The 27,503-nt window shown below is 35.8% G+C and overlaps 4 protein-coding genes across 4 annotated transcripts; all 4 read right to left on the bottom strand.

Moving 5' to 3' along the window:
- LOC109714637 lies at positions 1,520-2,152 on the bottom strand. Its single transcript, XM_020239333.1, has one exon. The coding sequence runs from the start codon at positions 2,150-2,152 to the stop codon at positions 1,520-1,522; it is 633 nt and encodes a 210-aa protein (XP_020094922.1).
- LOC109714636 lies at positions 9,262-9,882 on the bottom strand. The gene has a single exon (XM_020239331.1). The coding sequence runs from the start codon at positions 9,880-9,882 to the stop codon at positions 9,262-9,264; it is 621 nt and encodes a 206-aa protein (XP_020094920.1).
- Positions 19,938-20,570, bottom strand: LOC109714635. The gene has a single exon (XM_020239330.1). The coding sequence runs from the start codon at positions 20,568-20,570 to the stop codon at positions 19,938-19,940; it is 633 nt and encodes a 210-aa protein (XP_020094919.1).
- On the bottom strand, positions 23,522-24,160 carry LOC109714634. Its single transcript, XM_020239329.1, has one exon. It carries the CDS (start codon positions 24,158-24,160, stop codon positions 23,522-23,524), a length of 639 nt encoding a protein of 212 aa, XP_020094918.1.

Raw genomic sequence — 27,503 nt, 5'->3', positions numbered from 1 at the left:
ACCATTTTATACATAGCATTTTCCTCTAATTAAAATTTGAATACTCAAATTAAAAGTAGGAGAGGAATTAACAGTGATCACTAACGTACAGTATATAGGTTCGTAGGTGCAACTGGGTGCATAAGTATATATATTCGTTCTCTCATGGCCCTCCATCTACATTGTGATTATAATAATTAATATATGTTTATATAGTTATTATCATTTAATTTGTAAAATAATACTATTATATTTTATAGANTCTTGGCCCTCCATCTACATTGTGATTATAATAATTAATATATGTTTATATAGTTATTATCATTTAATTTGTAAAATAATACTATTATATTTTATAGATTAATCAGAATAATTTAATATTTTAGATCGCAATTTGATTCGGTGTGAAAATACTGAAAAAAAAAGAAAACAAATTTGATCCGCACATATCATCATTCGACAAGAAATGCATGTGATCAAGAAACGGATGGACTTTCCGATTTATGTGTTCGCTTAAATTTTGGATGATATCTCAATTTTTTTTATAGATTACAAATTAAAATTGAGATAAAATTATAATACTCAAATTTAATGAGGATATTATTTGCTGCTGCTACCTATGGCGCATCACGTAATTACAGGCTTATCACAAAATAAATAAGAACTTGCAGTACTTACATAAGGATCTTACGACTAAAATTAATTCATAATTATAATTTGCAAAATTAATTACTAAATCGTGTAAAATTTTCTTACATAAACTAGCATTAGAAGAGAGGGAGAGAAGATCAGCTGTAATTTTTGTATCCTCGGTGACTATTTGGTAACCAAAAAAATAAAAATAAAAACAAAAACATTAAAACAGAATTATATTACTTTTCCATCATTTGGTCACAAAGAGTTGTAATATGACGACAATAACAATAAGAAGAAAAATTTTCCATCAATGTTCTAAATTATATATACAAAATTTAAAAGAAAAACAGCACCAAACAATAGAATCTTAATCTTCTAAAATAAAAGTTTATCAGAAAATATTGTAACAAAGATGTGAGTATGTGCATGCTCTCAAAATTGCTACAAGAACAATATTCTCAAACTTGGCCGATCCTATCTAGAATCCCTCAAAAACTTGATATATGATTGGTATCCAAATTAATTTGAAGTTCTAACCCTAGTAATTTTGCATTTTTAGCTAAATATATTCCTCAAAAAATAAACAAAATGAAGACCTCGCTACCTTTCGCTCTCAAAAACAAAAGGGAAAAAAGAGAGAGGAAAAAACGCATTTGCAAACCTGATGGGAATAATGTTGTTCATGGGCTCATCTATCATTGTACAAGAAACCCCGCACTGCAGGGCATATATGCATGCGTGTTGCACCAATAGTATCATACGCGCGTTTTTGCATGATCGATCATCTTTACAGAACTAGCAAATAAGGAAAAGAAGAAGAAGAAGAAGAAGAAGGAAACATATCACCATCTCCATGCGTGCATGTTTTTTATTACTCGACGTGATCAAGAAATGGTTGGAGCCCCTAAATTAACAGAGTCCTGCCGATCTCGTAGGAGATGATGGCGTCGAGGCATACATGGGCGACAAGCTCCAGGGGCAGTGCTCGGTTGAACAACGCCATCCTCTGCGCTCCGTCGAGCCTGATTATCTCAATCCCCAACACCTCCCTCGCCAGCTGGTCCAGCCCGGCTGACTGCAGATCCTCCCGCTGCAGCCTCCTCGCCGCTGCGTCCCCGAGGTCAACTGCCGACCTCACCCTGAAGCAGTTCCATAACCGCAGCCGAAAGATGGTCAGCTCCACGTTGGCGCCGATGAAGTAGAACCGGTCATCGGTGAGGAAATCATTGAGCCTGAGAAGGCAGGGGGGGTTGCGTTCGATGCGGTGCAGCAGCTGGTAGACGAGGCACGAGTTGCCGACGCAGAGCTGGATGAGGGCAATAGAGTCGTAGGGAGGGGAGCACTCAACGTGAAGGCCGACGGATACCCGTCTGTTGGCTCCGGCAAGGGGGGCGTGAGAATTGAACACATCATCGATCCAGCCAACGACAATCTGGCTAGAATGGGTGATGACCGCAGTGGTGCGGAAGCGGCCGCTGATGGTCAGCTCGTAGGAGGTCATGAACACGGTCTGTTCGATCAGTCGGGCCGTCCCCATCTCCTTCTTCTTGGAATTCTTGGCTCTTCGGTTGTGTTGTTTGCTCGTTGCCGGGGCTGGAGAGAGAGAGAGAGATCTAGAGAGAGAGAGTAAAGAAGAAGAAGAAGAAGGAGGAGGATAAGAAGAGGGAGGGAGGGAGAGAGAGGAGGGGGTATTTGTAGGGATGCAAGAGGCGCGCAATTAGTTGGGTTCGTTTTGAAACAAACTGCTATGTACGTGGACCTGGTTTACCACGTGTACGAGGGAGTTGACACGTTTGGTAAACCAAACACTTACAAGCCAAGCGTAGGTCGACCAAATGAGTTTGATTGAGATTTGTGTCTAACCGTATCTTAAATTATACGTTTTATTAGAACCTCGATTCCAGTTTAAAATGGCTGAATGTTATATAGTATTTTAATATATATAATATATATATATATATATATATATATATAATACTATATATATATAATATATATAGGGTAATCATATATATATATATATAAAATTATTTTTTATAATATTTGTTTAAAAATATTAATTTTTAGGTCAAATCAAGTGGCCATATAAGTTTTCAAGCTTTTAAGTCATTGAATTTTAATATTACTTAATTAAAAGAAAATCCGATCAATTTGATTAAAACCAAAATAATTTATTAGTTTGATGATTGAACTGTTGGATCCAACGGGTCAAAGTGATTTTTTAACTTCTCTGGTTCAAAGGGTCCAGCATAATCGCTTTGGAGATTGAGTTACTATCAGACTAGTTGTACCGGCCAATTAAACCTTATTTTTATAGTATTGTAAAATGGAGAATATTTAGTTTAGAATCCAAACGAATTGGAATCATTCAACTCCCCCCTCCCCCCCACCAAGGGTTGAACAAAATTCCTTCTGGATTTTAATGCTATATAAAAAAAAACATAAAAAGAAAAAAATATATAGTAAGACTAAAAGTTTGACTTTCAGATTGGCCAAGTTAGAAAAAAACTATTTGTACACTTTAAAGAGGTTTGTACATCTTATATTCCATCTTTCGATGGATAGAGTATTTTCACTTATCCTAGCTAGCAAGTGATTTTCATTTATTCAATGAATGAGATATATATTATACATTCCTTTTGAAATGTATGTGTAACATTTTTTGCCAAGTTAGATGTTTGTAACTTTACAAAATATCTCTATTTTTTCACTGAAGTTTACATATGGTATGATTTGTTTCCAGACCAAGTATACTGCAATACTCCATGCTTATTGGTAAAAACAAAAAATTGGCAGTTGTCCATCTGTTAGAAGTCATTTTGTATGCCCAAAATTCTTTTATCAGATGAAAACGAGATTTCAGTATCTCAATAGTCTTATAGAATATAGTGAGTTATTATTGCAAGTAAGCGGTGTCATTACATTTAGTATTAAAATTAATTTTCTGTCAAAAGTGTGAGATGAGTCTCGGTTAAGCAAGTTCTGAATGACATGCTAAGTCAATATCTATGAATAGCAGGTTGAATCAAGATTTGAATGATAAGACTAGTGAGACAAATCTCATATTATCGGGCGGTTGTGAGTTTATTAAATTTGACTATAATATTTTAGGTATTAAATAGAATCATGAGAATAAGAGAATTAAATATAGTAGGGAAAGAATATATAGTACAAGATTATTGACCCCTGGGAAGCATAGTGTCACACATTTGGATCACATTGTCTAAATTTGCTAGGTCATGTTTGGATCGCATTGTCTACGATTCCTAGATATCAAAATATTAAGTGGAATTTCATTAGTAATAATGAATTAGGAGTAGTGAGGCTGGTATGCTTTTAGAAATACGAAGCTCTCCATACTTTCAAGTCATTTTCTATGTATTTCTAAGTCAACGATTGGCTCTACTAAGCCTAATCTAGAATATCTTAAGTACCCAAAAATAAATTTTATAATTTTTTAATATCATTTACCTAGTATCAAAAGGGCTCAAAATTAATGAAAATAGAAATCTAACAAAATGTGATAATATGATACTAAAATTTTGATCAAAAATATTGATTTTATTTTATATATAGTAAAAAAAAAATTTCTATCAAATTTTTATGTGATTTGGCTATTTCTACACTATTGAATTTGCAAACGGCTCATCACAACTAGTAAAGTATTAATTTTGAGCTCCTTCAATCAATAGATAAATAATACTGAAAGACCGTGAATTTTTTTTCTAGGTACTTCAGATATTCTAAATCAAGTTTAATAGTGCCAATCGTCAACTTGAAAATTTTCAAATCGAGAATGATTTGGAAGTACGGAGAGTTCTGTACTTCTAAAAACATATCAGCCTCACTCATGAGATTTGTAGAAATTGTATAATTCTTATATTTACTTCATATAGTTTTCTTACTAAAGATTATTATGATGATAAAAATCTTAGCAATGTAGGCTGTAATATATACTAGTTTCAAGAATTATCCCTATTTTTAAAAAGTTTAATTACTTACATGCTTATTGTTTTAATTTCAAATTTAAACTCTAGATCTAAAGTTTATTTTAAATTTCAAGACCGTAATTCAAAATTCGAATTGAAATTTAAATTTTTAATAAAAATTAAATTTAAAACTAAACATAAAGTTTAAGTTCAAATTGTAAATTTTAAATTTTAAATTAAAATATTAAATTAAATATAAAATTAAATTCAAATTTTAAATTTGAATTCAGAACTAGCTTTAAAAAATTAAAAAATAAATTTAAGGTTAAAATTTGAATACAAAATTTGAATTTGAATACCTACATTTAGTTCATATAGTTTTCTCATTGAAGATTATTAGAATAATAAAAATCTCAGTAATGTAGGCTGTCATCTATAATCCATAACTCTATATTAATCCCCAAAAAAATCCATGTGGCAACCCTACCTTCAAGGTTGGATGTGGGCTCCATCTTCAAGTTTACTCTCCCTAGTCTCTTATATTCCTATAACCGTTTTCTCTTTAATTTCCTATGTGACAGTTTATCTTTCCTATATGACCATGTATCTTTTCCATACGTTGTGGTTCTTCTTCTACTTTCTTTGTTGTCATTTTCTTTATTATCTTTTTTTTTCCAGTATAGATTCACTAAAAGATGGGATGGTGACTGATTGATCTGATGCCTTTTTCGGCGTGATCCGAGTCGAGGGCGCTAATGCCGTCTACTCCTCCCTCTGTGTCGATCCTGATCTCCTCCGCCACACTACTATCAACGACCTCCTCTCTACACTCCACATCACCGTCGTAAACGGCTGCGTCGAGGTCGGCTTCATTTAATCACTTTTTTCTCTCTTTTGTGATTTTTTTTGTTGGAGAAGAAGGAGAGGGAAGAGTTTCTAAAGATGCAAAGAAAGAAAGAGGAGAAGAGTTGGTGGATATGGTGGGTGATGTTCTGGAATCCGTAGTCAAGGATGAGGATGAGGTTCTCGGTAATGTTGGTGGCAATGGCGGTGACGTAGCCTCTTGCGATTGCGGCGGCATAGGGCTCCACCATTAATAGAGGTTATAGGTGACAGTTATCATTTCGACGTGTCAATCGCCCCATCCAAGATGTTTTTTTTTTTTTATTAATGAATACCTTTTTATTTTTTATTGGTATCTTCTATAGTTTCTACTCACTGCGAAGCGCGGGTCTTTTCACTAGTATATATTATGTTCAATAATTATTCCAATTCTCAAAAAAATTATTAATTACTTGCATGCTTATTATTTTAATTTAAAATTTAAATTCTATATCTAAAGTTTATTTTGTATTTAAAGTTCATAATTTAAAATTCAAATCAAAATTTAAAATTTGAATTAAAAATTTGAATTTGAATTTGAAAGTAAACTTAAAATTTAAGTTCAATTTTAAAATTTAAAATTTAAAATTTAAATATTAATTTAAATATGAAATTAATTTAAATTGAAATTTGGATTCAAAACTACATACAAAAAATAAATTTAAAGTAAAATATAAAATTTGAATTTGAATTTAGAAATGGAATCAAAAATTAAAATGTATGAAGCCAATTTAGCAAGAGGAAAGTCCACCTTTCAGCATTTCGAGTTATACGAAATTGAGGTTAAAAAAATAAGTATCTAAATTTTTATTTCGGCAAAAAGTCCTTTTAAATTTTAGGTAAAAACTTAGTGAACTTATCTGAACTATAGACTATTTAGATTTAACTGTCCAACATTTCCAAATTTTGATATTACTATTCTTTCTTTCAATTTGTTTGGTTTGAATAAGTCAACGATACTTTAACTTCAAACTTTAAGCTAATTATTTATTTTAATAAACTTATAGTTGTAAAAATTATGTGGAATATACTAATAAAACTTACAAAAATAAATGAGACTTTTAAATTTTAAAGTCAAAATACTTTTTCTTTTTTTTTTGAGAGAGATAGGTAGCATGCTACCTGCTTTGTTTATTTCATTTAGAAATAAAATTAGCAAGAAATGTGAATCAAGTAGGATTCGAACTTAGGTCTCGGGTACCAACCACCAAGCCCTTCGCCACTTCGGTTGATTGATTTGAACCAAACAATGTGAATAGTTAGATAGTAAAAACAAAATTTCAGAAAATTGGATAGCCAAATTCAAATGATCTATAATTCATATAAGTTTCATATATTTGTACCTACACTTTATCAGTAGTTTATTAAAGTTATTAATTGCACCATCTTTTGAGCTTAAACATTAGACAAATCTACTTGAAAAGAAAGACCTATTAAACTATTTAATAAAACTTTATGGAACCTTTCCATTAATTAAAATTAAAGGTTCAGATGTACATTAAAATCAAGCAATTTTTTGAGGGCTTGTTCAATTTCTCAAAATATATAACAGAAAACTTATTTTCGATTAGAAATTTTTTTTTCCGTGGTTTGGTTAATAGGAAAAATAAATTTTTTAAAAATTATTTTTCATATTTCATAGAAAATTTTTCTCTTCAGTTTTTAAAATTTTTTTGGGAAAGTAAAAATTTATTTTACTACGAAGTTAAAAAAAAAAAATCTCTTTTCGAATACATGCAGTAGTATAATTTTACGATCTAAATGTCGTCTTAATCATCTTTTACTATCATCTCTATCTTTACATAATTATCTCTATCTCCTACCCGTCATATAAATTATTTTCATCTTTTCTGTAAAACTATTTATATATATCAAAATATATTTAAAATTTTTATTTATTTATTAATTTATTTTATTATAAACGGTTTGTGAGTATTATATATGTTAAATTTTAAAAGGTCATAATGTATAAAAAATTTTGACTAACCAGATAAGTGAAATAAAAAAAGTATTTTTTTATTTTTTTCTTATTGTCTAAGCATGCGTATGTGGTCGAACAGAACAATAGAAACAAAAAAAAAAAATCCACAAAATTATTTTGCGAAAGTAATTTCTTACTATTTTTTTTTTTTTTAGAGATAGATAGCACACTATCCGCTTCGTTTATTTCATTTAGAAATAAACTTAGCTGGAAATGTGAATCAATTAGGATTCAAACTTGGGTCTCGGATACCAACCACCAAGTCCTTTACCACTTGCTCTTGGGACGGTCGATAATTTCTTACTAATTTTTAAGTGACCAAACAGGTCCCACTAGAAAGAGCAAAGATAACAAATAAGGCCAAAAATTAATCACAATAGATACAGTAACTAATGTTGGTCAAGTTAATTATTTTATTGTATAAAAATAAAATTATANTTTTTTTTTTTTTTTGAGAAATAGGTAGCACGCTATCTGTTTTGTTTATTTTATTTAGAAATAAACTTAGTTGGAAATGTAAATCAACTAGGATTCGAACTTGGGTCTCGGGCACCAACCACCAAGCCTTTTGCCACTTGCTCTAGAGACGGTTGGTAAGTTGCAACCATTGCTACAAACAGTGCCCTGCTAACACTTTTTTGGATAATCATCAACTCACCCAACACACTAACAACTAACTAAATGGCTAATGAAAAATAATTTCTAATAGTAAATAAATCAAAAAATAAATCTAACTAATTCTAAACTATATTCATTCACAATTTCATTTCCATCCGATTGGATAATCATCAACTGTGGCTAATGAACTACGGTTTAAATTCATCCAAAGGACGAAAAAAAGAAATATACCTTTTTTTTTCCAAACTATAATGCCGCTCACATTATATATTTGCTCTATTTTTAATAAAAAGAAAAAAAAAATCGGTCTCTCTCTAGCAGAGCAAAATTCCCATGCTACTTCTCTATCTCACGCAACAAATGAAAAAAGCCCCCTTTTATCAAAAGGAATATTATGGAAGTCCCTTTCACATTTCTCAGTTTAGGAATTGTAAAAAGCTTCTATATATATATCCCCACTATAACAAATCATAATCTGTAGACCAAGCTTCTCTATAAGTGATAAAGACTATTGCGTACATATTTGTTTACAGCATTTCTATCTACCATAATTTTTGCATCTTAGGTGCCTATTTGGTAACAAAAAAAATTAGAAACATAAAAACAGAATTTATTTTGCTTAATTTTCCATCATTTGCTCCCAAAGAGTTGTAATTTGACAACAATACCAATAAGAAGAAAAAATTTGCCACCGAATTTCTAAATTATAAAAAAAAATTTTAAAAAACAATCCAACTAATAGAACCATAATCTTTTAAAAATTTATCAGAAAAGATTGTAACTAAGACGTGAACATCAAATTTGCTACAATAACATTCTCGAACCTAGGCGATCATATCTTGCATAATTAGATAAGAGCTTGATATATGGTTGGTATCCAAATTAGTTTGAAGTTCTAAGTCCAGTTATTTTGCATTTTTAGCTAAATATACTTCTCAAAAGAATAAATAAAATGAACGCCGTGCTACCTTTCGCTCTCAAAAACAAAAGGAAAAAATTATTTGCAAACATGAGTTCATCTATCATTGTACAGGAAACCCCCATTGCAGAGTATATATGCACGCGTGTTACACCAGTAGCATCATACGTTTAATGCATGATCGATCATCTTAACAGAACTAGCAGATAAGGAGAAGGAGAAGAAGAAGGAGAAGAAGAAGAAGAAGAAGGAGATATATCGCCATCTCCATGCATGCATGTTCTCTATGGAATCGAATCAAGAAATGGATGAAGCCCCTAACCTAACAGATTCCTGCAGATCTCATAGGAGAAGACAGCGCCGGTGCATGCGTCGGGGATGTGCTGCAGGAGCAGCACTCGCTCGAGCAACACGCTCCTCGGCACTTCGTCTGTCCTGATTATCTCAATCCTCAACACCGCCCTCGCCAGCTGGTCCAGCCTGGCTAACTGAAGATCCTCCCGCTGCAGCCTCCTCGACGCCGTGTCCCCGAGGTCAACTGCAGCCCTCACCATGAGGGCGTACTCCCTCCGCAGAGAAATCATGGCCTGCACCACGGCGACGCCAGCAAAGCAGAACCGGTCGTCGTTGAGGAACTCGTAGAGCCTGACAGGGGGGTGGAGGTCGCTGCGGTGCCGCAGCTGGTAGACGAGGCACAAGTTGCAGACGCAGAGCTCGAGGAGGGCAATAGTGCCGTTGCGTGAGGCGCGCTCAATGTGGAGGCCAACGACTTGGCGACTGTTGGCAGGAGGGGCATAAGATTGAACTACATAGTTGATCCAGGCAACGACAACGTGGGAGGCGTGGGTGATGATCGTGAAAGCGCGGTGGCCGCTGCTGAAGATCACCTCGGCGGCAGTCATATCCGAGGACTGTGCAATCAGTTGGACCGACGCCATTTCTTTCTTCTTGAAATTCTTGGCTCTTCGGTTCTGTCGTTGGCTTGTTACCGTGGTAGAGAGAGAGAGAGAGAGATAGAAGAAGAAGAAGAAGAAGAAGAAGAAGTAGTAGAGGAGGAGAGAGGAGGGGGTATTTGTAAGGGATGCAAGAGGCGCGCAATTAGTTGGGTTCGTTTTAAAACGAACAACTATTTACGTGGACCTTGTTTACCACGTGTACGAGGGAGTTGATCCGTTTGTAAACCAAACACTTGCAAGCCCAGCGTAGGTCGAGATAATATTAGTGTGATTGGGATTTGGTCTTACCATACACTTAAAATTATATATTTAGAAGCCTCCATTCCAGTTCAAAATGACTGAACCGGGATTAGTGAGTACACATAAATTGTTGAACCAGAGAGCTTGGAATGACGTAATAAATATTTTATTATTTTTTAAATTTTATTATATTATATATATATATATATATATAATTATTTATATAATATCTGTTTCTAAAAAATTAATTTTTAGTTCAAATTAAGTGGATATAAGTTTTCACTTTTTACTACTTAAAATATTAATCAGCATTAATAGAAAATAAAATTAGTTAAATTAATTTTAAGATGTTAAATTTCAATACTTCTTGCTCAAAAGAAAATCCGGTTTTTTTTATTAAAACCGAAATGATTTATTGCCTTGATGGTTCAGCTGGTGGATCGAACGGTCCTAGTGATTTTTTAACTTATTTGGTACAAGTGTCGAATTGAATTGCTCGACAAACTGAGTTATGGTCCCTCTAGGATTGAACAAATTCCATCCCAAATTTTAATCCATTTATTCAATTGGCCAAGTATTTTCGCTTGTCACATTAAATGACTAGTAAGTGACTTATCTCTATTTTGTTACATAAGTTTACTTAAGCTATGATTTGTTGTTAGACCCAATATACTACAATACTCCATGCTCATTAGTTGAACAAAAAATCAATTGTTCATCCATTGCTAATGAGTGAGGGCGTTACATTTAATATTAAAACCATTTTTTTGTCGAAAGTGTGAATGAGTTTTGATTGAGCAAAGTCTGAATGATAGGCTAAATCAATATTTGTAAATGACATTTTAAGGAATAAAATAGAAAATTTCTATATATGTTTACAATCCAACTGTTATTCTAATTATCTTCTAAACTATTTTATCTATACCAAAATATACCAAAAATTTATTTTTCTTGTTTATTATGTTAAATTTTAAAAGATTAATCCTAATATATCAAAATTTTCCACTAATCAAATAAGTAAAATAAAAATAAAAATATATTTTGGTATAGATAAAATAGTTTGATAAAATGGAGCCGGTAAAGATATGGAGGTAGTTTTATGGTTTAGGAAGATAGAGATGACGGTGACAGACAATAAGAATGATGAGTTGAATAGTAAGCATACAGTATTAGAAAAGAGATTTTTCTAGTTTACTCCTTAAAGCTTTCGTGTGAAAAAAGTTCCATTTTCCTAAAAAATTTTGAAAAATAATAACAATGTTTTCCATAAATGCGAACCAAATACATGGAAAAAATAAAATTTCTAGCCTGAAAATAATTTTTTAGAGTATTTTCAAAGAACCAAACTGACCCTTAATAGATCTACGGCGATACCTCGACAGTCAGTACGGGTTTATATTTTACGAATACTTTTATTAATCTCGCGTATTCGTGTCGGACAAGCACGTGTCTATATCGGACTCGTGTCTGTGCCCTAATTTTTAAAAAACTATCGAGTTGTCGTATCTGATGTAATGACCCGATCCACCAGCAACAATAATTCGTTGGGCTCAAACCACCGGCCCAAAATACTTAAGCCCAGTTATTATAACTAGCGTGTAGATTTCATATAAACCGATCAGAATCAGTATTCAATCCGATATGGAACTCTTGGAGGCGTTACATCTGGATCATATCGTGTCTCGTCTTTCATGTCAGTTTCGTGTCAGTTTCGCGATGTCTAGATAAGAATGCACGGCGCCAACAAATTTACAATCATTCCCCATTAACCGCTCCGGCCGGCATCGACCCAGGCAAATAACTCTATGTACTTAAAAATGACAGGATGGTTGACAAAGAGCTAGCCTTCTCTATATAAACCCACATGCTTATGTATATAGCTTCACAACTATTCTCAACTAAGAAAACTTCTTTTTCTCCCTATTATTATAGCTAAGCCAATAAATACATACATATTTGGCTACATGGAGTACTCCCATGTTCCCTCTGATGAGGTTTTAGGAGTTGTGGTTCCAATTGTGGTGTATTGGGTTTACTCGGGCATGTGCATGATGCTCGGTTCCCTCAGCGACTATCGCCTTCATTCGAGGCGAGACGAGGACATGAAGAACTTGGTCTCCAAGCGCGACGTCGTTAAAGGCGTTCTCCTGCAACAGCTGGTGCAAGCCGCCGCTGCCTTCCTCCTGTTTAGGGTATGCAGCTATAGCAATATAACCGAGAGAACTGTTTTTTTTTTTTTGAGAGAGAAAGGTAGCATGCTACCCGCTTCGTCTCGCTTCGTTTATTTCATTTAGAAATAAACTTAGCTAGAAATGTGAATCAACTAGGATTCGAACTTAGGTCTCGGATACCAACCGGCCACCAAGCCCTTTTGCCACTTGCGTTAGGGACGGTCAGTCTGTTTTGTTGATTATGCAATGATATGTCGACATTTAAGCTGCGTTTGGTTGGAGAACTAATTTTGGAGAACAACTTTTGTTGTTTTCGAAAATAGGGGATATTCCAATACAAGATTGAACAATTGTAAATTTGTGTTTGGATGCATTCTGGATATTCTAGAGAATAATTTCAGTAGCGTTTGGATAAAAAGTTCAGAACAATGTCTAAATATATTTTTAGAAATAAAATAATTAATTTATAATAGTATATTTTATATAAAATTATTTATAAAATTATTTCGTAANTGAAAAGAGCAAAGATAACAAATAAGGCGAAAAATTAATCACAATAGATATTGTAAGTAAAGTTGGTCAAGTTACTATTTTACTTTATGAAAAACAAAATATAAAAAAATAATTTTATTGAGTTGGAATATAATTAATAAATAGATGTCTCTTCCTGCTTATTTGCACTTTGCAACTGTGCTTTGCAAACAGTGCCTGGCTCACACGTTTCCGGATAATCATCAACTCACCCAACAGACTAACAACAAACTTAAAAGGGCTATATGAAAAATACTTTCTAATAATAAATAAAATAAAATAAAATAAATCTAACTAATCCTAAAATATTCTGCGTTAATTCGGTATCAATTCGGCTTCATCTCTCGAAGAGGATCCTCCCGAGCTCGAAGGAGACGAAGGCGTCGGCGGAGGCGCAGGCGATCTGCCGCCGGCTCAGGTGTCGCCGCCCGCACTCGCTCATCTGCACTTCCGCCGGCGCGTCCATCTTCAATCCCATCACCTTCCTCGCCAGCCGCTCCAGCCCAGCATGCCGCAGATCCTCCCGGCCCAGCCTCGTCGCCGCCATGTCGCCGAGGTCCGCCGTATTCCTCACCAGGAAGCTGTGCTCCCTCTGCAGCCGATAGACAACCTCGTCCACGCCGGCCGCGACGAAACAGAACCGGTCGTCTCTGACGAATGAGAAAAGCTCGCCAGCGGGGTAGTCATCGTCGCTCTCGCTCTCGCTCTCGCTGTCGCTGTCGCTGTGCAGCAGCTGGTAGATGAGGCAGCGATTGCCGACGCAGAGCTGGAGCAGTGCGATGCTGCCATTCGGCTGGCAGGCGATCTCCAGGCCGACGACGTGGCGTTGGCGGGGGCCAGCGACGCCGTAACGGCGACTGCAGCGTTGGATGGTTTCGTTGATCCATCCTGCGACAACGACGTCGGAGTGTGTGACGGTGGTGGAGATACGGTGGGCGCCGGCGAAGGTCACCTCGGCCAAGGTCCTCTCGCTGTTCGTCAGGGCCGGTTGGCACGTCGCCGACGTTTCCTCCTCCTCCTTCGGTTGCAACGGTGCCGATATTTTCTTCTCCGCCTTCGGTTGCAATGGTGCCGACATTTTCTTCTCCTTCTTCGGTTGCAACGTTGCCGACATTTTCTTCTCCTTCTTCGGTTGCAACGTTGCCGACATTTCCTCCTCCTCCTTCGGTTTCAATGGTGCCGACCTTTTCTTCTCCTTCTTAGGTTGCAACTTTGCCGACATTTTCGTCTCCTCCTTCGGTTGCAACATTTCAATTGCGTGGAGAGGAAGAGAGGGAAAGAAAGAGAGAGAGGTGTTAGAACTTAGAAGCAGAGAGAGGAGAGAGAGCTAGGAGGGGGAATTTATAATGGATATATTATCAACCCAACTCCCAATACGAGAGTTACGGGATGCGAATTAGAATTTTACCATTTGATTCGTACATACATTTGGATTCGAATTCGAATTCGAATTTTTTTTATTTTTCTTTGGATTCGGATTTTTATTTGGATCATCAAATTGGATTAGCTATTTTTCAATATGTGTGATACTTTTGGAATTTATAGTCATATTTTATATTATTTTTTTAGAAATTTTTATTTTTTAAAATATTTTATTTTATTATAGACTTAAAAAATATAAATTAAATATATATCCGTAAAATTTTAAACTTTTACTTCTGTTTATTTGATATATATCTAATTTATATTTGTATTTATTTAATATCCGACTGGTACCTAAATTTACTTTTGTTGAATAAGGATTTAAGTTTTTAAATCAGGTTATATAATAATGTATATATATTATATATAGAATTGAGCTATAATTCTTTTAGAAGCATCAACTCATTGGTGCTTTTAAATTTTTAGCCATTGGATCTACTTTTTTATTATTAATATCTTTGGATCAAACACTATTTCACCTACCATCATCTGCCATCATCATCCCAATCTTATATTTCTTCATCAAGCTAAAAACTCAAAAACACCACCAATTTGGTGTTTTTGAAAGTATTCTAGCTTATCTCTCTCTCTCTCTCTCTCTCTCTCTCTCTCTATATATATATATATATATATATATATATATGAATATGCATTAGATGCTACATAATTTATATCCAGTCCATTTTCTTTCCAAAATAAGACTGCATTTAGAGACTCGGCCTGTTTATAGGGCAGGAGTTGCATGTTTAATACAGGTTGAAGTGACTGACACTACAACAGAATTAGATTATAGAGACACATGTTTGGGACACTTTTGAATAAGTGTCTCATTTATGCTAAAATTTAAAAAAACATCTACTTATGCCTAAATATAAAGTCCAATCCAACCAAAAATAAAAGATTACTCTACTCAATCCACCACACCCAGTTCATTTGACCCGATTACAAACAGAAAAGAAAAAAAAAAAGAAAAATCAATTACCATCTTTTCTTCTCTCTTCACTCAATCCACTGAAATTCTAGACGAAGAGCCTTTCCTGTCGTCCTCCTCCGCCACCGCAGCCAACGAGATAGAGTTTCAGCGGTTATTAAATGCTTAAATAAGTATTGGTAAATTAGCAGCACTCTTTTAGGTTATAGCGACACTTTTTAACTGTCTCTATATACCTAGCGACCCCACATATAGCAACACTTTTTAAAAGTGTCGGTAATTTTAGCTAGCAGCACTTTTTTGACATATACCTACATTTAAAAGTGTCGCTATAGACCGTTTTTATTGTAGTGTGACCATCCCTAGAGCAAGTGACAAAGGGCTTGGTGGTTGGTATCCGAAACTCAAATTCGAATCCTAATTGATTCACATTTCTAGCTAAGTTTATTTTTAAATAAAATAAACGAAGCGGGTAGCGTGCTACCTATCTTTCAAAAAAAAATACAGGTTGAAGTAATAATACATGGATATTAATTAAGCACTATCTAATTTATATTCAACCCATTTTCTTTTCTAGATGACACGCAATTACTAAATTGTGTAATTTTTTTATATTTTAATGTGAAAAAGGAAATGCGGCAATCCAAACATTATAACATCCAAATTAGGTTCCGTTTGAAATTGCGGAGAAATTGTATTCGCTACAACAAAAACGGTCTATAGCGACACTTTTAAATATAGGTACATGTCAAAAAAGTGCTGCTAGCTAAAATTACCGACATTTTTAAAAAGTGTTGCTATATGTGGGGTCGCTAGGTATATAGTGACAGTTAAAGAGTGTCGCTATAACCTAAAAAAGTGCTGCTAATTTACCAACACTTATTTAAACATTTAGCAACCGTCGAAACTCTATCTCGTTGGCTGCGGTGGCGAAGGAGGACAACATGAAAGACTCTTCGTCTAGAATTTCAGTGGATTGAATAAAGAGAGAAGAAAAGATGGTAATTGATTTTTCTTTTTCTTTTTTTCTTTTCTATTTGTAATCGGGCCAAATAGACTGAGTATGGTGGGTTGAATAGAGTAATCTTTTATTTTTAGTTGGATTGAGCTTTATATTTAGGCATTAGTAGATGTTTTTTTAAGTTTTAGTATAAATGAGACACTTATTCAAAAGTGTTCCAAACATGTGTCCCTATAACCTAATTCTGTTGTAGTGATTATGTTCCGCATATCGCAATGAGTTGGTTACAATATATTTTTTACAATCTTAATAAGTCGACTATTATATATTTTCTGCAGTCGTGTCGGAATGCAGAAGTATATTTCTATGTAAACTTTTGTTCTAAATTTATTTTTTTTTATCTAATAGTGCCAGATTAATCATGGAAAAATTCCGTTCACTACAACTCTGATCATTTCCTTTGAACTCAAACTCAATTTCTTTTTTTTTTTTAATTTACTTTCCATGTCCCACTATAACTAGGAACCCTGTGACTTGGGCCGTAGAACAAGTATTTGGATGAAATACAGTGGTAAGAATAAAAGTACACTATATCACAAAAAAACAAACTAAAGTTTATTCACTCTTTAAATTAAATATTTACATACAATTGTATAAGAAGAGAGGGAGTATTACTTGTAATTTGTATTTAATTTTCTTCTTTGGTATCAAAAAAAAAATGAAAAACCAATAATGGCAAACAAAAACCAAAAGAGTCGGAATAACAATGTTTTAAAAACTTGCGAAAAAAGATTACCACTAATGAGGTGTAAATATGTGTGCTTAAATTTGCTTCAATAACATTCTCAAATATGGTCTACTGTATCTAATACAATTGGCGATATATGATTGGTATCTAAATTTCAAATTAAAATCTAATTAGTTCATATTTTTTGTCAAATTAATTCCTCAAAGAAGGGGGAAAAACGCACAAAAATGTAGAGAACGTTACCTTAAGAAAAAGGAAAGGACATTGTCAAACCTGATGGAGTATTGTTCATGAGTTCATCTATCATCATACAAGAAATTCCTACTGTGTGCAGAGTAATTATGCATACACATTACATCAGTATTATCATACGTGTCGTGATCATCTTCACAGGACCAGTAAAGGAAAAAAAAAAAAAAACACATTCACCATCTCCATGCGTGCATATTCTCTATCGAATCGATCAAAAGACATGATCAAGAAATGGATGGATCTCCTAACCTAACAGGAGCTGTTAGAACAAATTGAGTATAAAAATTATATGAAGTAGAGTGATAAAAAAGACTTCAAGGCATGTCGCAATATCGCGTTCCTTAAGGCTTAATTCGTTCTTACCAGTCTAACAATTTTGTGCGCATCGGGTCAACGAATAGCCTCCCAAAATATAATAAGATATAAACTTCAACTATATTTGCATACATGAAGTCGAATTATTGATCACCCACTCGATTAAGTTGTAAAAAAAAAAATAATAATAAGAAAATAAGAAAGGAATTATAATAAATAGAGACTTAAACTCTTCAACGGTTATCCTTCAACAATCAATGCTATAAACTTATATAAACCATAAACGAATACTTCATGAAGTGACCATTCATGAACGGGTGTTCCTTAAAATGACTTTTCATTTCGTGATTTTTTATTTTATCATAACTATTAAATAGATATATGAATCAAATTCAACGGATGTAAGAACTAATTCTGATGGAAATAGGCACGAAGTAACATATTATAATGTTGTGTCTTTTTATGGTAATCCTTTCATGAATTTAATACTTTAGATCGCACAATTTGATTCAGTTTTAAATTACTGAAAAAAAGAAGATGAAAACAAACTTGATCCGCACGTCTCATCATTAATTTGACAAGAAATGTGATCAAGAAACGGATGGCCTTGCAAATTTATGCGTTCGCTTAAGCTTTGGACGAGATCTCAATTAGTTTTATAGATAAAATTATAATATTTAAATTTGATTAGGATATTATTTGCTGCTGCCACTAATAGCGGGTCCGATTATTATAGGCTTATCACGGAATAAAAAAGAACTTGTAATACTTACCGAAGGATCTTATGTCTAAAATTAAGTCATAATTATAATTTGCAAAATTAATTACTAAGTTGTTTATATTTTTTTATAGGCTAAATTACAGAAAACCCTCCTGTAATAACCCGCTTTTTCACTTTCCCCCCCTGATATTTAAAAACCTACACTTTGCCCCCTTGTAAAATAAAAAATGTTCACAGGAGGGTTACAGTGTGTAAAATGACCATTTTGCCCCTCGCCATTGTTGTCTTCTTCCTGAGCTTCCTCAGCCGCCCCTTCAATCCGCCGCTATTTCCACCTCAATCGGCCACGATTCCTCTCCAATTTCTTCTCCACCTGCTCCCCTTCTCCTCCTACACCGTCGTCGCCCATCGATTTCGGCGACAGTAGGGAAGATACTAAGATGGGTGTTGATGGAGAGGTAGGCAGGGACAACGAGGGCGAAGGCGAGGCGGCGGAGGAGGACGAAGGGGATGTGGGCGAGGGCGAAGCAGTGGAGGACGGCGAGGCGGCGAGGCGGCGAAGCGGCGAGGCGGCGAGGCGGCGAAGCGGCGAGCCGGAAGGAGCGAAGGATCAGAGAAGAGGCAGAAGGGTATTTTCGGTATAAAAAAATATTTTTTAACAGAACCCCTGACGGAACCCTAACGGTAGGGGTGAAATGCACATTTTTCATTTTATAAGGGGGCAAAGTGTAGGTTTTTAAATGTCAGGGGGGGAAAGTGAAAAAGCGGGTTATTACAGGGGGGTTTTCTGTAATTTAGCCTTTTTTATATGTGAAAAAGGAGATGTGTAAACTGTAAATTAATTTTATTTTTTAGAAATAAAATTTTACATAAAGTAGTATAAGGAGAGATAGAGGGAAGTTTAATTGTAATTTTTGTATCTTCCGTGCCTATTCGGTAACAGAACAATTAAAAACATAAAAGCGGAATTTATTTTACTTTTCCATCATTTGGTCACAAAGAGTTGTTATTTAACAACAATAACAATAAGAAGAAAAGTTGTTTCTCAAAAAAAAAACAATAAGAAGAAAAGTTTTCCACCGATTTTCTAAATATACAAATCTTTTAAAAAAAATCAAACGGATAGAATCATAGTCTTTTAAAAATTTATCAAAAAAAGGTTGTAATTAAGATGTGAGTATGTACTCTCAAATTTGTTGCAATAACATTCTCAAATCCGGCTGATCATGTCTAATACAATCAGCTAAGAACTTGATATATATAAGATTGGTATCCAAATTAATTCGAAGTTTAAAGTTTAAATTATTTCGCAATTTTAGCTGGATACATTTCTCAAAAAATAAATAAAATGGAGATATAACACGCTGCTGTTCGCTCTCAAAAACAAAAGAAAAAAAAAACATTTGCAAACCTTATGGGAAGTGTTGTTCATGAGTTCATCAATCATTGTACAAGAAACCTCAATTGCAGGGTGTGTATATATATATATATATATATATATATATATATATATATATATATATATATATATATATGCATGCGTGTTACACCAGCAGTATCATACGTATAATGCATGATCGATCATCTTGACAGAAGCAACAAATAAAAAAAGAAGAAGAAGAAGAAGAAGATGATGATGAAGAAGAAGAAGAAGAAGAAGGACGCATATATATTTCAACATCTCCATGCGTGCATGTTCTGTATGGAATCGAGAAAGAGATGCGAGCAAGAAAAGGATGGAGCCCCTAACCTAACAGAATCCTGCCGAGCTCGTAGGAGAAGACGGCGTCGACGCATGCTAACGGGACGTACTCCAGGGGCAGCACTCGCTCGAGCAACGTGGTCCACCGCACTTCGTTTGGCCAGATCATCTCCATCCCCATCACCTCCCTCACCAGTTGGTCCAGCCCGGCCCACCGCAGATCGTCCTGCTGCAGCCTCCTCGACGCCGCATCCCCCAGGTCTGCCCAAACCCTCACCGTGAGGCCGAATTCCATCCGCAGCGAATTCACGGACCGCTCCACATCAAAGCCGGTGAAGCGGAACCGGTTGTCGTCGAGGAACTCATAGAGCCTGACAGGGGGGGCGGCGTCGCTGCGGTGCAGCAGCTGGTAGATGAGGCACTGGTTGGCGACGCAGAGCTGGAGGAGGGCAATAGGGCCGTTGTGCATGGAGCGCCGGCTAATGTGGAGGCCCACGATTACACGACGGCGGGCGCGGGCACGGGGACTGTAAAATTGGATCACTCCGTTTATCCAGATAACGACAAAGTAGGCGGCGCTGGTGATGATCGTGATGACGCTGTGGCCGCTGTTGAAGGACACCTCCGCGGCCATCATGTCCGCAAACTGTGGGATCAGTCGTTGGACGGACCCCATTTCCTTCTTCTTTGAGTTCTTGGCTCTTTGTTGTGCGTTGGCTCGTTGCGGGGGGAGAGAGAGAGAGAGGGAGAGAGAGAGAGAGAGAGAGAGAGGAGAAAAAGGAAGAAGAAGAAGAGGGAGAGAGAGGAGGGGGTATCTATAAGGGATGAAAGAGGCGCGCAATTAGTTGGGTTCGTTTGAAAACAAACTGCTATATGCGTGGACCTGGTTTACCACGTGTACGAGGGAGTTGAGCCGTTAGTAAATCAAACACTTACAATCGCGGCGTAGGTCGAGCTAATGATAGTTGATTGAGATTTGGCCTAACCATATACTTTAAATTATATAATTAGAAACATCGATTCGAGTTCAAAATGACTGAACCGGGATAAATGAGTATATATAAATTGTTGAACTAGTGAGGTCGGAATTAATGACGTTATAATTATTTTATTATTTTTTTAAAAATTATTGTATAATATATATAATTATTTTATATAATGTTTTTTAAAAAAATAAATTTTAAACCAAATTTAGTGGATATAAGTTTTCACATTTACTATTTAAAATATTAATATGTGTTAATAAAAATAAAATTAACTAAACTGATTTTAAGCCGTTGGATTTTACTATTACTTATATCAACAGAAAATCCAATTGTTTTGAATAAAACCGAAATGATTTTTTGGCTTGATGGTTGAATTTTTGGATTGAACGGATCAAAGGAATTTTTTAACTTATCTAGTACAAAAGGTCGAACCGAATCGCTTTACCGGCTGATCGCGTTACTGTTAGACTAGTCGAATTGGTCAATTAGACCCGAATTTTAAAGTATTGTAAAGTAGAGAAATATTTAGTCTAGAATCCAAAAGAATAGGAATCATGCAAACCTCCCGCTAGGATTTAACCGATTCCTTCCGAATTTTAATGTTATAAAAAACATAAAAAGAAAAATATAATAAAACTACAAACTTGGCTCTCAGATGCCCAGATTAAGAACAAGCTACTAATGCACCCCATAGGGATGTACATTATACAGAGTAGGGTTACTGTGCTATTAGGAGTACAGCAGCTCTTGTGTTTCTAAGTTCCTAACCGCCCATCAAATTTGATGGGTGGTTAGGGTGAAAGGGAGAAGAGTAATTGGAGAGAATCTTCTCTTTGCATTTCTCTCCAATTACTTTTTTCTTTTTCACCCTAACCACCCATCAAATTTGATGGGCGGTTAAGAATTTAGAAGCACAAGAGCTGTTGTGCTCCTAATAGCACAGTAGCCCTACTCCATTATACACCCATTTTGGAATAAATGTGTACCATTGCATGCAAATAGAAATGTCAACGGGTTGGATTCGGAGGGGATTTTCAAAAATTCGAATCCAAACCCGACGGATTTTAAAAGTCCATATCCAAACTTGAAGCCGACCAAAAATCCGAAACCCGAATCCGAATTCGAACTCGAAAATTTGAACCCGAAATAATTATTTCTTTTTTTAATATTTTGAAATATATTATATTAAATCTAAATTTTTAAAATACAAATTCAAATATAACATTAAATTTGTATATATATATTATATATAATACAAAATAAATTCAGATTCCGGTTTTTGAAAAATATTCATAAATTTATTTTAGGTTGAAAATTTTTTTCCGTATGTTTGGTTTGAGAAAAAAAGTAGATTTTTGAAAAATTAATATTATGAGTTCCGTAAAATTACGTGTTCCGTAAATTCATATCCATATTCATATATCCGTAAATTCATATCCATAAAGTAGATTTTTTTCACTTAATTATCCACATCCATATTCATATGGATATAAAATTATGAGTTCCGTAAATTCTCCCCGAAACCACCACCACCATCATTTGACAAGAAATGTGATCAAGAAACGAATGGGCTTTTAGATTTAAGTGTTTGCTTAAATTTTTGATGAGATCTCAATTATTACAAGTTAAAATCGATTTTTTCGTCATAGATAAAATTATAATACTTGAATTTGATTAGGATATTATTTGCTGCTGCTACTTATAGCGGATCACATAATTATAGGCTTATCACAGAATAAATAAGAATTTGTAGTACTTACAGAAGGATCTTATGACTAAAATTAAGTCATAATTAAAATTTGCAAAATTAATTACTAAGTTGTGTAATTTTTTTATGTGAAAAAGGAGATGTTAAACTGTAAATTAAATTTTATTTTTTAGAAATTAAAATTTTTACATAAAGTAGTATAAGAAGAGAGAGGGAAACATTAGTTGTAATTTTTGTGTCTTCGGTGCCTATTTGGTAACAAAACAATAAAAAAAACTTAAAAGTGGAATTTATTTGACCTTTCCATCATTTGGTCACAAAGAGTTGAAATTTAATAACAATACCAATAAGTAGAAAAATTTTCCATCGATTTTCTAAATTATACAACATTTTAATAAAAAAGTACCAAACAATAAAATTGTAATCTTTTGAAAATTTAAAAAGGTTGTAACCAAGATGTGAGTATGTTCCTCTCAAATTTGCTACAATAAAATTTTCAAATCTGGCTAATCATATCTAGTACAATCAGCTGCTTGATATATAGTTTGTATATGTCCAAATTATTTTGAAGTTCAAAGTCTAATTATTTCGCAATTTTAGCTTGATATATTTCTCAAAAAATAAATAAAATGGATATATATAGCACGCTACCTTTCGCTCTCAAAATCAAAAGAAAAGAAAAAAGAAAAAAAAAAACATTCGCAAACCTTTAGGAAGTGTTGTTCACGAGTTCACCAATCATTGTACAAGAAACCTCAATTGCAGGGTATATATGCATGCGTGTTACACCAGCAGTATCATACGTTTAATGCATGATCGATCATCTTGACAGAAGCAACAAATAAGAAAAGAAGAAGAAGAAGGACGCATATATATTTCAACATCTCCGTGCGTGCATGCATGTTCTCTATGTTATCGAGCAAGAGACGTGGATCAAGAAATGGATGGAGAACTTAACAGAATCATGCCGAGCTCGTAGGAGAAGACGGAGTCGACGCATGCTAACGGGACGTGCTCCATGGGCAGCACTGGCACGAGCAACGAGGACCACCGCACTTCGTTCGTCCTCATTATCACAACCCCCATCACCTCCCTCGCCAGCTGGTCCAGCCCGGCCCACCGCAAATCTGCACGCCTCCTCGACGCTGCGTCCCCCAGGTCCGCCCAAACCCTCACCGTGTGGCCGAATTGCATCCGCAGCATATTCACGGCCCGCTCAACAGCAACACCAGTGAAGCAGAACCGGTCATCATCGAGGAACTCATAGAGCCTGTCAGGGGGGCCGGCGTCACGGCGGTGCATCAGCTGGTAGATGAGGCACTGATTGCCAACGCAGAGCTGGAGGATGGCAATAGCGTCGCTGCGGTAGTGCCTAACGTGGAGGCCGACGACTACGCGACCATTGGCGCTGGCAGGGGGCATGTGAGATTGGATCACTTCGTTTATCCAGCCAGCGACAAAGCCGGCGGTGCTGGTGATGATCGTGGTGACGCGGTGGCCGTTGCAGAAGGTCACCTCGGCGGCGGTCACGTCTGCCAACTGATTGATCAGTTGGGCCGACCCAATTTCCATCTTCTTTGAATTCTTGGCTCTTTGGTTGTGGCGTTGGTTCGTTGCAGAGAGAGAGAGAGAGAGAGAGAGAGAGAGAGAGAGAGAGAGAGAGAGAAAAGAAGAAGAAGAAGAAAAAGAAGAAGAAGAAGAAGAAGAAGAAGAAGAAGAGGGAGAGAGAGGAGGGGGTATTTGTAAGGGATGCAAGAGGCGCGCAATTAGTTGGGTTTGTTTTAAAACAAACTGCCAATATACGTGGACCCGGTTTACCAGGTGTACGAGGGAGTTGACCCGTTAGTAAACCAAACACTTACAAGCCCGGCTTAAGTCGAGCTAATGTTAGTTCATTGAGATGTGGTCTAACCGTATACTTAAATTATATATTTAGAAACCTCCATTCCAGTTCAAAATTACTGAACTGGGATAAATGAGTATATATAAATTGTTGAACTAGTGAGGTTATTTTATATAATATTTGTTTGTAAAAATTCAATTTTTAGGCCAAATTAAGTGGATATAAAGTTTTCACATTTACTATTTAAATTATTAATCTATGTTAATAAAAAATAAAATTACTAAATTGATTTTAAGCCTTTGGATTTTAATATTAGTTAGATCACCACAAAATCCAATCATTTTGATTAAAACTGAAATGATTTGTTGATTTGATGGTTGAATGTTGGATTGAACGGATCAAAGCGAGTTTTTAACTTATCTAGTATGAAAGGTTGAACCGAATAGCTTTCCAGACTGAGTTACTGCAGACCAGGTGAACTGACCAATTAGACCCGATTTTTAAAGCATTGTAAAATAGAGAAATATTTAGTCTAGAATCCAAAATAATTGGAATCATACAAACCTCCCTCTACGATTGAATGAATTACTTTCGAATTTTAATGTTATAAAGAAAGGCATAAAAAGAAAAGTATTATAAGACTAACTAAAAAGTTGCCTTTCGGAAGGCCATATTAAATAGATGGAGTGTTTTTCGATGAATGAAAAATACTTTCTTTTTTTTTTTTTGAGAATTAAGTACCAAGCTAACTGTTTCATTCATTAAGCAAAATGAATTAGGCGTATATGATGGAAGCAGCTAGGGTCTCCTAACCGAACCGGCAAAACTAGAAAAAATAAAAAAAAAAACCAAAAAAATAAGTCCGTAAAACGGGAAAACTAAAATAGAGCAAACGGAGGAAAACTAAGTAAACACGGGTAAGAGAACGAAGGAAATGAAACGAGAGTTATAGCACAGCTTCAAAGAACTTGGGTCCAATCTTTGATCAGGGCCGCGACTCGTTCGAGAGCCCGGGAGGCATTGGGAGACCCGTCTCGGAAGATGATCATGTTTCGCTCCGTCCAAACAACCCACCAGATTGCCGCTAACTGGATTAGACTTTTCGATCTCATTACGGTATTGGGGTTGTTTGAGATCCGTGTCCATAACCGCCGAACATCCCCCCTCCCGTCCGACTCAACCGCCACTGAAACTCCAGCCTCAATTCGGAGGTATCTGACGAAGATACATTCACGAAACAGGTGGTCGTAGGTTTCAGAAAGTAACACACAAAACATGCAGTGCTGATCCATAGGACTCCCTCGGCGAATCAGTCTGTCCGCTGTAAATAATCTCTTGCGCAAAAGGATCCAGATGAAAATTTTTTGCTTGAGCGGAACTTTTAACCCCCGAAGATGATCGTACAGAGGATCAATTTGACCTGCGTTGGTGATGAAATCATAAAGGGATTTAACGGTAAAATTTTGATTAGTAGTCCATCGCCACAATAGCTTATCCTTTGTGCCCAATGGGCGATACTGAGTGAGCAGGTTTTTGAGCAATGTGATATTTTGGCGGTTCTGTGGATTGGTATTAGTAGTGAGGCCTCTGGTTATGAAACGCCATTTCCATCCTCTTTCATTCCAGCATTGTGAGACTGTGGCGTCCTGATTCACGATTCTGCAAAATACTCCAGAAAATCGGGTACTAAGAGGGGTTTCTTCGATCCAAATATCCGTCCACCACCTGATGTTCTTCCCATCACCAAGCACATACGATATTCCGCATTTGAACACGTCTCGACAGCTCATCACGCTTCTTCACCACTGGGAGTAAGGTCTGAAGGATCTTCCCTCGTGTAACGGCCTTCTTCTAGTGTAATACAAAGATGTGATCAATCTCCCCCATAACAGGTGTCTCTCATTGAAAAAACGCCACCACCATTTGGTTAAGAATGTCTTATTCATTGCTTCCGTATCTTTGATCCCCAGACCCTCTTCTCTTTTGCTTTTACATATTATTTTCCAACCAACAAGGCATGAGCCACCTGAAATTTTGGAGCGCTCTTTCCAAAAGAAGGATCTTCCAAGGGCTACAATACGGTTCAGAACCCATTGTGGCACTTTGAAAATTGCGAAGTAAAATAATGGGAGATTCGAAAGTACCGAGTTGACTAGGATTAATCTGCCTCCCTTTGAAAGTAGTTTTGCCTTCCATCCTTCGATACGCATCTCTATACGGTTAACAATCGGAGCCCAATCCGCCCTTTCGAAGGGGTTTGATATGGAGTGGCAAGCCCAAGTAGCGAAACGGTAAATTACCTACTTGACACCCCAGAATATCTGCGAGTCTCTTGGCCCTGTTTACAGTAGTTCCCAAGTAGTAGAGTTCCGTCTTGTTCGTATTTATCTTAAGGCCAGCGGCCCATTCAAATATCTTCCAGAGGAACAATAAGTTACGTATAGCGGACTTTTTGGGCTTGGAGAAAAATAATGTATCGTCTGCATATTGAAGAATCGTTGTTTGGCATTCAGCGGTTGGTCCAATTCCCTGAATCAAGTTATTTCCCCTAGCTTCTTCCGTGATCCTAGCCAAGCAATCGGCGACCAATAAGAATAGGTAGGGGAAAAGCGGATCCCCCTGCCTCAGCCCACTCCTAGTTTTCATCCACCCTGATGGCTCGCCATTAACTAAAATGGCGATTTTAGCATTGCAGATACATTGTTCGATCCAGTTCCACCATTTGTCGCTGAACCCAAGCCATCGTAGTATACTTTGCAGGAAGCTCCATCTTACTTTGTCGTAAGCTTTCTCAAAATCCACCTTAATACTGACTCATTCCTTAAAGGATTTTGTGCACCAATTTAGTAGTTTACTTGCAGTGACAAATGAGTCAACTAATAGTCGATCTTTTAGGAAAGCCGATTGTGACGAAGAGATGATTGTTGGTAAAATGCCGGCGATTCTGTTCGCGAGCACTTTAGAGATGATCTTTTGAATTCCGTTTATTAGGCATATCGGTTGAAAGTCATTAACCTGACATGCTCATTCCTTTTTGGGAATTAAGCAGACGTAAGAGTAGTCTGTTGGGGC

Source organism: Ananas comosus, linkage group 8 (genome assembly GCF_001540865.1).
Source record: "Ananas comosus cultivar F153 linkage group 8, ASM154086v1, whole genome shotgun sequence".
Classification (NCBI taxonomy): Eukaryota; Viridiplantae; Streptophyta; class Magnoliopsida; order Poales; family Bromeliaceae; genus Ananas; species Ananas comosus.
This window is presented reverse-complemented; position numbering and strand designations above follow the sequence as displayed.